This window comes from Geospiza fortis, unplaced genomic scaffold (assembly GCF_000277835.1).
Source record: "Geospiza fortis unplaced genomic scaffold, GeoFor_1.0 scaffold333, whole genome shotgun sequence".
NCBI lineage: Eukaryota > Metazoa > Chordata > Aves > Passeriformes > Thraupidae > Geospiza > Geospiza fortis.
Window position 1 is genome coordinate 1,654,188 of NW_005054347.1, and position 11,844 is coordinate 1,666,031.

General features: G+C 44.9%; 1 protein-coding gene across 1 annotated transcript; it reads right to left on the reverse strand.

Annotated features, from left to right (window-relative positions):
- Positions 1–2,284: 2,284 nt before the first annotated feature.
- On the reverse strand, positions 2,285–9,369 carry MED8 (mediator complex subunit 8). Its single transcript, XM_014307893.2, has 6 exons — positions 9,141–9,369; positions 7,958–8,102; positions 7,505–7,645; positions 7,015–7,096; positions 5,782–6,030; positions 2,285–2,755 (listed from the first exon to the last, which is right to left on the reverse strand). Exons 2-6 carry the CDS (start codon positions 7,958–7,960, stop codon positions 2,691–2,693), a joined length of 540 nt encoding a protein of 179 aa, XP_014163368.1. The 5' UTR covers positions 7,961–8,102; positions 9,141–9,369; the 3' UTR covers positions 2,285–2,690.
- Between the last annotated feature and the right edge of the window lie 2,475 nt (positions 9,370–11,844).

Genomic DNA, 11,844 nt, shown 5'->3' on the forward strand with positions numbered 1-11,844 from the left:
AGGAAGTGTGCTTCCCAATCACCCACTTGGCTCCTGCAACAGCAGGACACAGCCTGAGCCTTTGCCCTGACCCAGCAGGTCACATTTTTATTCTGACACAGTGCACTGGAAACAGTGAATCCCTGTTGGACATGCAGACCACAGTGACAAGCAGTGGACCATGAATTCCACAGCAACTTTATGGGTAAAAGGCTTGATCTTGTTCCCTGTTTAAACATTCAAACACTAGCAGCAACTGGATAAGAGGTTAAAGTTGCTTTACATCTGAAATTCCCATTCCCACAATTAGAATAGCATGTCCTGGTCCAGTGTCCCAAGGGACACAGATGCATAAGGAGATTTGGATGTGAGTCAAGAAATGGAAAATATGCCTTAAAGCAAAAGGGACTTTCATCAGTTCAGTCTGTCTTAAAAAAGGATCAGGAAAGCTTGATCATAATATCTGACTCCTCTGGTACTAACAACTCAGAGGCTCAGTTCCTTCCTGAGAAGATCCACTGACTTGAAAGGAATTAAAGAAATGCAGTTTCAATCTAAGGTGAAACAAGGAAAATAGTTTCTAGAACAACCTACCAGCCACTGTAGCAGGGACACACCAGTTTAAAATCATCTGTTTTCCTAACAAGAGTGCTCTAATTTACACAATAACTAATTCGAGGCAGCCTGTGTCATGCAGGAAGTTACGCTGGGAGCCTGGCCAGCCTCCCTGCTTTATAATCTATGGAAAAAAACCTGCCTGTGTTTCCCTTCGTGCAGTCCAATTGTGTGAAAGGTCTGGCCTGCCCCACTGGAGGCGGTCTGGGAGGCGTGTTACTCAGGCTAGCGTGGGCAGCAGGCAGCCATGCCCTGCCTATGTCCCGGGCTGCCTGAATTGCTCCAGGCAGCTGCTGGCCCTGGGCTCTGGCACTGAGGCATTTTAGCTTTATAAGGAAGCCAGTCTGAGGGGATGTAGCAAAGCAGCATCCTAGAGCTGAGGCTCCATGAATGACGAGTGCCAAGGATCTGACACATACAGTATTCTGCCTTCCTTTCCAACCAAAGCAAGGACATGAGACAGAGCAGGGAACAGCCATCCCCGTGGTTCTCAGCACGTCACAGGAATAGCCCTGCAGGCTCCGATTCCCCGGCTGCCAGGCTTGTTTTTGCACAAACCACTCACACTGGAACCAGTAACCTGCCTCCACACCAGTTCCCTGCTGCAGTCAGTGGCATCCCAGAGAGCCAGGACCTCCACATTCATTAGGAGCAAAAAGCAATTCCAGCAGTCTGGCTGGGATGCTGCCACTGCAGACGGACTCATTTGTAGTGGAGCAGCTTTGCTATTGTATAAGCTGTTTGTGCTTCCAGCTCAACTTTCTACTTCTCGGCTCAGTGCTTTTCAAGGGCCAGCATGTCAAAATAGGTCAATAACTGCCCTAGTCACGGCTTTGTGGATGGTTTTGTTTTGGGAGAACAGCTCACAGCCTCCACAAATAAGCTGGATCTGATTAGCTAAGAGGCAAGCAGCGCAGGAGCAGCTGCAGGCTGTATCTGCTGAGTGGAGATTTCCTCAGCCGAAGATTGCTGACAGATGCTATTGAGTAAAACACACTGCTGGCTTTCAACACAAGTCAGAAGGAAGTCCATGCAAGAGCAACCATAGGCAGGACATTTGTCCTTTAGGATAGTGCTGTATGTACTGACAGGCTCCAGGGGCATGTGCCCTCACCCTTTTGTCTCACAGGAATCTCTCATTAGGCAGATTATATGTTACAGCTCAAGGGCATAAAGTAGAACAGAGATGGCTTCACAGGGCCCAGTTCCTAAGAGAAATGGGCCAGACTTCACAATCTCGCCCATCCAGAAGTGTCACAGTCCTGGTCACATTGAAATACCTTTCTGAAGTGATAAATGAATCCTGAAGCAGCTAATAAACTTTATAGAAAACAGAAGCAGAGAGGCATGGAAGCGAAATCAGATCCAGCTGGGATTTGCAACAGCATCACAATACAAAAGCTCTGTGCTTCTGTTCCTCAAGTGCTGTCTTCTTGCTGTGGGCCTTGAAATAGTCCTTCCCAGTATTTTGCTTTCTGGGGTAGAGCCATAATTGGTTTTTAGCACACAAGATGTTTGCTGCTTATGTTTGTACCCTGCTGACTCACTCTGCTACACCCCTTTACACACAGACCCGCAGCTCCAGCACTTGGCCTCCAACATTTTCAGTGTGGTTTAGACTGGGGCTGCTCTGTAGCCTTACCCAAAGGGAAATAAGAGTCCTTATGAGCTGAGAGATGGATACAGTGTCTCACAGTGAGCATAACAAGGTCTTTATTAAACAAGACGGAGTAAAGAAAGAACATACCAAGTGAACAAGAAGAAACAAGGAGCTCTGTACAGCTCTTCAGGGTCTCTGTCAGGAAAGGGTAGTGATCCTCCAGGCCACACCTGGAGAAGATGGCATCCATACCAGAAGCAAAGTCCTCTGCTCTGGCTGAACAGAGAAGTACTTGTGTCCAGGAGACATGGCCAGCAGCAGCTCCACACAAGCCACCCAGCACTAAATAAAATCCAGGGAAGGGCGTTATAAACCCTATCTTCCCAAATATGGTGTGTGGATATGTGAAGGGACTTGGAAGTCCTAGAAGGAATCCAGGTGGGGTGCCTGCAGCAGTAACAAATGTCGCTATTCCCCTGGTCTGGTTCATCTCAGCTCATCTCTGATACGGATGCATTGAGGCAGATTTTATATTCGTTTTTATGCCACTTGGCATTTTTCCTGGAGAGAGAAAAAAGAAAAAGCAGTACAAAATCAGTAATATGAGAGGACATTTGCTCAGGAGCACACAAGACTCACAACAACCCTGTCTGGGCTTTTCCAGCTCCTCTCCAGGCTCATTTGCTACAGAACCTTCCAGCTTCTGACCTACCCAATCAATCTCTTGCACAAATTGGCATCTTTTTCTACTGACAAATCTCCTTGACAATTCCTGTGTCCCCCTGCTATCCCCTTCAATTCTATTATTTTTTCATCCTCAGCAAGCCTTTCTCTTTGTCAGGAGGGTCCTGCAGGAGTGTTGGGCTTAGTCTCATAGAAGTTGCTGGCAGCAGCACACACAGAAGAACCCAGACTGTGTCCACTTCCATTTCAGAGAGTCTCAGTAGCCCCTTCCCCGCAGCATTATTTATAGTCAGGGTGTATATATAAATTGCTAAGCCTCTCTCAGATTTCGTAATTTCTTGTAACCACATCCACCTCTTGGGCATTATTACTCTCTGCTGATACCAATCTCACACGGGAGCGTGCTCAAAGACATCTTACTAGCAGCTAAGTGTAGAGTGCTAGACAAAACTGAGATGATCTGAAAAATAAACAGTAATTAAAGAGTAGCACAGAGGGATATTCAAAAAACCCTCCTTCAGTGTCTTCAAGTTGAACCAGAAAAAAAATGATAACTTCTGAAAGTTAAAATTATAGTGCAGCAGGATGAGAAAAGATTTGATAAGCAAAAGCCTAAACGAATAAAGATTATTAAACTTTCTCAAACATATCCATAGTGGGTCACTGCCAGCAATGAATGGACAGGTAACTGATAGATATCTAACAGTAACTGATAGATACTAGCAATTAGGAGACAAATACTGTTAGATATCACCCTAAAAGCAACAGTGAACCAAACTGTATGGTTCACCCACAGCTGAGACACTGTAAGTGGTTGTGGTGTTCCTAGTCTTGAGAACAACCAGAAAAAGTGCATGTAAGAGCGAAAAGGATGATCCAAGTTATAATTTTCACACAAAGTCATATTGAACAGAATAGGACTTAGCGATGGAAAAACACCTCAAAACAGATAAAGGAAGGAGACATGACAGATTTCCAAAATATGAAAACTAGTATGGAGAAGGTAACTGAGGAATGATTATTCACCATGTCTCACAACATGGGTAAAAATAAGAAAAAGGCAATAAAATTATCAAGCAAAATATTCAAGCATCAAAAAGATTTTAAGCAAAATGTGATAAAGCTGTGGGACATACTGCCGTAGGTGTTGTAGAAGTCAAAACTGCAATTCAAACAGGAACTGCAAAAATTAATGTCTCCTGGACTCAATGGTATCAAACCAAACTCTGGCTTAAAATCCCTAAAAAACAACTGTGGTAAAGATATACTTTGTCCTTGTATTCTTTCAGGCTCAGCTATGGACACTATCAAAAGCAGAATAGTGACCTTTGCCCAAAGCCACTACAGCTGCCCTTATCAAGAGGTACTTTCCCCATCACAGAGGCTGGCCAAGCGCTCTCCTTACCAGCGAGCTCTGCTAGGCCTACAGAAGTGACTGTGTCCCCAGCCTGGATACAGTATCTCTGGGTATTCAGCCAGGAATCATAGGAGGTCTTCTTTGTTACCAAATTACAATGGAAATTACTTTCTAACTCTTACATAAATACATATTTAACTCAGGATCAATACTGTTGCTCAAGTACACATCTGAACAACAATCATTATATACAGGTAAGAAAACATCAATTAGGATATCCGATATCCTAAACTGCAATTAAACATAAACATTCTGACAATGCAGGGTTAGCTTGCAGGTCCCCCAGGCCAACTTCATTCCTGACAGCAGAGGATTTTTAAGTAGGAATACCAGAATAGGGCAAGCCTGCAGGGATATCCCTGCAGAATATCTATTCTGCTTCTAACATGTTGTGGCTCAGGGTCAAGGAATCAGAGTTGGTATCCTCAGGATTAGATGTTGACTAATTTTTCATCCAGAAGTCTATTTACTTACTTTTTTCCATCTCATATAAACATTATCTGCCTATCACACACTAGGCAATGTGCTCTACAGTGTAATTATTTAGCATTCAGAAAAGTATCTCCCTTTCATTCTAAATCTACAAGCCCACATTTTGATCGCTGCAGTTTCATCAATCCTTCTGTATCATGGGAGGCAAATGAGGCCTCCTGCAAATGAGGCAAATCATTCCTCATTTGCCTGCTGTATATAATTTGGGATTTTATATGCTTCCAGTTTCTTCTCCCTAGCCCAAAGCTATGCCCACTAGCAGAGGAAATATCAGAACTGCCCATAATATTGCAGATGTGGGTACCCAATGGATTTACAGAATAGCCTAAAGACATCCTGTTTCTCTGTTCCTTTTCTAGAAATTCCTAGCATTTGGCTTGCATTTCTGCCCCAACTGAATACCCAATTATTGTCTTCACAGAACTCTTCTATCATAGATGTATTTCACAAAAACAAGTAACTAGGTTAGAGTCCAGGTGCTGGATGTGTAGTCAAATGTCTATGCCTATGTATTTCACTTTATATTCAACGCAAATGTCATCTACTGCTGTTAAGCAAAGTCACATTGTACAGGAAATCCTTCTACCTTTTTACAGAAAACTTTCTTTTCTTACCTTACATAACTCATTATCATCAAACTTTTCCACTTTATTACCTAACCACAACTTAAATTTCACAGGAAAACCCCCTGTATCCCTGAAAACCACACTGTGATCTCTCTCCATATTGATTCCTATGTTCACCAAGTCTGTTATTAAAACAGTACTGCAGTGGGAGTTAAGAAGCTGAAGCTGGTTGGCTGGGATCCACCTCACCCTCTGAGCCAATTTTAAACAGGTATTACTCCTCTATTATAACCTGACTCATGTCATTAAGGGCCAAAAGGAAGCTCATACTTAGTCACATCTAAAAGGTGACTGGGGAAGAATCTCTACATCTGCATTTGACTTTCCTGGTCCTTGGGTTTCAACTGATCTCAGATATGGAACTTTACCTGGCTGCCCTGCTGGTGCCATCTGCACTCCTGCCAGCATTGGCTGCTGCTGAGCTGGTGCACCTGTCATTGGGACCTGCTGCATGCCTGAAGCACCTGCAATGATGGCACCAGCTCCTGGCTGGCCTGACTGGACAGATGCCCCAGAGCCTGGGGGTCTGCGGTTTGACAGCCCTTTCCCAAAGGCCACAGCTGCCACCAGTGCATTGGTATCTGCAGGGTTGAAGGTCTGCTTGTTCTGTCGTAAACCTGTAAAAAAATGAAGTTAGTTTGGAAGTTATTTTTAGACTTGGCAATCAGGTCTAAAAAGTAGCACAGCTGGTCCTGAATTTACTTTTCTGCTACTTTAGTGCATGCAATAGAGATGAGTTTCTTACAGGCTGTCCTACAAGAGTCTCATCAAGGTCAAGGAAGCTGCAAAATCAATGGACACTGCTGATCCAAGAGCTTTTTCACTGAGAGCAAGGCATAATCTGCTCATGGAAGGAGGACAGAGTGACCTAACTCCTCCATGCCCATAAGAAGCTGCCACTAAAGGCTATTGCATGCTGAATCCTACAGCAGGTAACACTGTGATTCAGACAAACAATAGCAGCACCCCCTTTTAGAAACTCATAAGCAAGGTGGTGTCTGCAAGCTTTTTTGCCACACACGTACCCAGTTATACTGTTATTCCCAGATAGCAGACAGAACCTGTGCTCAGGTCCTGTGTCAAAGATGAGAGTAAAAACAATGCCACTGCCTTTATGAGTAGTGTGTGGCACTCCCAGGAATAGTGAACACCACAACCAGAAAAGGTTGGCCATGAGCCTGAAGCACCCATTATCTCAACAAGATCACACAAGAGCCTGCCAACATGGGGACTCCTTCAGAACATAGCCAAAGGGTTTCTCACCCACTGCTGCTGCATTTTCACAGCTATTTTTATTAATTAAAGTTGATTGGGAAATTTTCTTGGTAGATACTTATCTCCTCAAAGGCGGATATGTCAAAGGGCTGGAGTGACCTTCCTCCCATGCACAGGTCACACAAGGAAAACACATTGCACCCACAGGCTCCCTTCTCAAATTAGAGGGCTCCAGGACAGCCAATCTTGCATCTTCTGGAATGTTTTCATTTGTGCTGCTCAACTGTGTTTCCCATACTTCAGGCTCTCCAATATATCTATTTTCCCCTCTACTCTCTCAAATCTGCTGCTTAAACCCCATACCCACTTCCACCTCAGTGACATACCTCCACTTTCAGATTCACGCTCCTCCTTGCTGATTTTCTCCAGCAAATTTGAGCACATTTTATTCAGACTTTGGATCTGTTTCTGCAAAATGAAAACTGTCAGAAACTGCCAGGACAACTCCAACTCAGTACAAATCAACAAGATAAATGAACAAGCTTTTCCTTCCCTGGATCCATGTAACCAAATAAAAATGTTTTGGTAGCTGAGCTTAGAGTGCCCAGTGCTAATGCAGGAGGGCACTGTGGAGATGGGACAGCCTTCACCTCTGACTGGTTGGAGGGCACCTCCTGTGAACAGCCAGACAGCTGGATACCCTTGTGAAACTGTGGAGGAAACCAAACCTCAGCTATGGTCCGCTGGAGAAATCTCAGACAGAAAAGGACATAGAAGAAAAAGAAAACTGGCAAATGGAAGGGTGGAAGAAGCAGTTAAAAGGCATCTCGTGCCCTAGGGGTAAGAGGCAGAAGTATCAAACCCTTCTTTACCTACCTGTGCTGCATCAGGGCTGATTCGAGCTGCATCTGTGATCAGCTGCTTCTCCTGCTCCTCCACCTCAGGGTCGGGCTTAGTTCGAAGGTGGTCGGGCACCACTTCATGGCTGAACACGGGCACACGCCCCTCTGTCTGCCTCTGCAATGGGGCACAAGCCTCACTCAGAGCCTCTCCCTCCAGCCCAGCACCAGGCAGCTCCAGACCAGGGCACAGGCCATGGTGCTGAACACGGCTACAGGGAAAACCTTGATCTGGGGAGCCTTAGGAAGTTTCAACAACTTGTCTAGGAATTTGCACTGTGCCTGTTTAGTGACAGCAACATATTTATTAAGTACAGCAACACCTCCTGTAAAGTGTATCCAGTGCAAGTGTTTGTAGGTGAAAACCCCACAGCAAAGCAGCTCTCGGAAGTACTTCTTGCCCATTCTGATACTCAAGGGACATGCTTACCATGATCTCCTCATCACGGTCTGGAGACAGCACCAGCGGGATGATCACCTGGTTCCGCAGCAGCGGCGTCTTCTCGTGCTTTAGCACTTTATTCAAGGTGTTCAGCTGTCCTGAGAGCAATGCAAAGCTGTCCAGAACTGAAGGCCTGGAAAAGCAAATAAAGAAGATAGAACATGGAAAGGGGATGCCACATAGGGCTTTTCTCTCTTCTTCACTCAAATGGCTGAGGAGCAAGGAAACAACACAATTAGTGCTCAAATCAGTCTGCTCCAGACAGTAAGCAGTAAAACCTAGGCTGAATATGCAGATGTGGACAAACGCCAGTCCTAACTGGAAAAGGCTCAAATGCAGCAAATACCTCAGGGACATTACAAGCAGTACCACTGAAAGTGGCAGTTGTGTCGGATTTCAGTAACACACACAGAAGCACTTCTTTCCTTTCACTACCTGTCCCAGTGAAACTCTGGAGCAAGGTCTAAGAAATAATTTCATTCTGAAGCAGTACAGTCAGGACAGAAAACATTTATAACTTGACTATCCAGACTAACAAACAATGAAGTTAAACAACTGATAATCTTTTCAAGGAGGTTCTCTCCAGCTTAGTCTGTGCTGGATTCATCAGCTCTCCTGCTTTCTGCAACATTAACTATAAATGTTAACTTGTCTGTGAAGCTTTGCTGCAGTGGCAGACACTAAGATACCATATAGTTTATTAAGATGCAGCTAGAACATCTTTATGCTCCATATTCTCCTGGAAGAGAATGCCATCTTGCAAGGCTCTCAAGCTGCAGTAAAGCAGAATCAGCAAAACACAAAAGCTCAGTTTATATCAGAGCCACAAAAAGCCAGAAAAGGTCAAGAAATGCAGAAAGAACCATTCCTCATTTTATAGTGTATGTGGGTCTCTAAGGTCTTTCGTCTGAGAACTTCTACTCACTGCAGATGCAAGTGTAGTTCCCATACAATGTCTGGATTAAAAGGTGTTAGTGTGACTCTAATTACTCTACAGCATGAAGCCAATGGTTTTCAACTGGTTTTCTTGTGGAAGATGTGTAATGGTTCCTCCAGCACAAATGTAAAAAAAGAAAATTGAAACCTATGGACAAGAAGCTAATGTTTTTAAATTAATCCTTTGAGCCAAGTCTGAAGAGCTCTGGCAGTGATCAACAGTGAGACACTTTACCATGTGAGTCGATCATACTCGTTCTCCAGCTTGTAGATAAAACTGACCAAGGAGTTCTTCAGGTCAGCCACCTGACTGATGAGTGTCTCCAGGGTCAGCTCCAGCTGCTTCTCCTCTCTCTAAAAAAAGGCAAGATAGACAAGGGAAGAGAATAAAGAAGTTGTGAATCCACACCCATGCATCCATGATCCAATCTGTCCTACAGGCAGCCTCCTTTTCAGTGAAAACAGAGGCACTGGAGATAAAAATCCTGTTATTTCACACTGACCCCTTTCCCTTGGGTCAGACCACTTAGGCAAGAGACTTGTGCCTGAGACAAATGCTTGGCCAGCTGTCCTGCTAAAGATCTGGACGAGTGTCTGAAGACATAATCACTTACACCTCCTTTTCACCACAACAGGCAAACTCATCAAAACTAGCTCACGATACCTTTGTAAGCCACTTAAGCTGAGCCAGATCAAAGAAGTTAGCATTCCCTCAGCCTTTTCTGAAGCAGCTGTGGGTGTTGTGATGTTTTCACCCCAAACAGTCTTTGCAAAATGAGTACCAGGACTGTGGACTACTGAAGACTACAGTTCGTGTCATTCTTTACTTTCTTTCTGCCCATGTGACATTTTCAGCTGCCAAGGAAACTGGCAGCTCCTCCTGGTGCTGCCCTGCCGTGACACAGACTGGCGCTGTACCCACACACACCCCTCACCTCCTGCCTTTTCCTGGGATTATATGGTTTAAGAAATCTTCCCCACTGACATCCCCTTCCGGGTGAGGGAGGATGGTGACAGACAAAGTGTCAAGACTGGGGATGTGTTGCTGAAGACATCAAGGCATGCCCTTGACTCTTGCAAAATCCCTCTAAACTCTTATCTACTCTAACTTACTCATGCTATGGTGTTGTGCAAAATATAATTAAAGTCCCAGCCCTAAGGAAATGCTCGTGTAAGTTAAAAACTGTACAATAATCCATGAGGAGGGTGGGACAAAGCAATCAAATAATAGAAAGGGAATACCGATTGGAAAAGCAGATAGAGTGACTCACACCGTTGGCATGCTTGCTATTGGGTTTGTTGTTGCTCTGTTCAAATACACTGGCCCAGTGTAAGCTTCATGGAGAGATCATCAGGCACCTTCCATGTTCATGAGAACACAACATTATTCTATTTTATTTGTACTCTGACAAGTCGGTAATCACTGATGGGACTTCATTTCACTTTAACCACCTTAAAACAAACAGCTGAATAAACCTTATTAAAATTTGATCCCCAGTCCAGGGAGTGGACTCATGAACAGATTGCTGCAGGCTGTTCCATCTAGAGATAAAAGCACTCTCCTTCATGTTGCGACAGGACTAGTCAGTTCCTGTCCCATTAAGAAATGTGCCTGCAACAGTTTGTATGCCCTGTGTTTGTGCAAGGAGGTTAACTACTGCCTGTGTTACAGGCTGGGCTGGCAGCCAGTGTTTTACCGCAGAGGTGCCAGGCTATGCACCCACGGCCATTCCCCTGGCCCCCTGCCTGTGCTTATCCAAGAAGCCCTCAGGAGGATGAATGAAACCCCATTGCACAAGGAGCATTCTCACGGCAGCAGTGCACTCCAAGCCTCCTTCCCCAGGCTCTTCCCAAAGCCCTCAGGAGCTGGAGGCAGATGCAAGCTGTGCAAGAAGCACACAGTAAGACTGACCAGCGATTCCAAGGAACGCTGTGCCTCTCCAAGAGGACACTTTGGGGAGTTTGTCAGCAACGTTACATTGGCCCCAGGTAGTAAAGGTAGGGCGTATGGTAGGACCAGTTGCTCCATATCAGGGGCTCTGAAGGACCTCCTGATATGGAGCAACTGAGAGGTAAAGGTGAAATACAGAGTAGGTAAAAGAATGCAGGCACCAAAACAAAGGAGAAAAAAAAATCCTGACTGGCAAAACAAAGGGGGAAAAAACCCCATGACTTTCTGTATACAATTACATTATCTGAGCTGATAACGTTGTAACTCTACAAGATCTCAGGATTATCTGAGGGTAACTCATGAAAACAACTGCCCAATCCTGGAAAGGCGGTCAAGGAAGTAAAAGCAACCACAGGAGTTATTAGGAAAGCAGCAAAAGCTAAGCATCATTATGTCACCACATAAATACATGCCTCCTTTGCATCTCCAATATTACATGTCACGCTTGTCCCCCCAGCTGCAAAGGAATATAGCAGGAATATGTACTGATAAAGGCAACAAGGATGATGAATATTCGTAGTTCCAAAAAAAAACCCAACCAAACCAAACCTTAAAAAAAAACCAACCAGTGAAAAAGCAGTAAAAAGACCGGTATGACTAAGCGGCTGAAACAAGGAGAGACAATGTAACAAGCTCTATAAATGAGGAATAGCGGGACAAGCTGTTTTCACTTTCTTTTCCAGCGGGACAACCAGGACATCTGTCTGAGGCCAGCCAGCTGCGCTTTCAAACAAATCAGAGGAGGTGGATCTTTACAGCCTGTTAACCTGCCCTCAATGATCTTTTCTTTGGACAATACAAATACTACAAATTCACAGCACTTCATAAAGTATTTCGGTTCTTCTCCCATTAACGACGTTTCATTCAAGCAGGACGGGGGCACTCAGCCGCACACACGCTCACCCCACGGCCGCGCAGCAGCAAGGGGCTGTGCACAGCAGAGCACCGCGCCGGCTGCTCGGGGACGCGCTCGCCGCCCGCGCAGGCA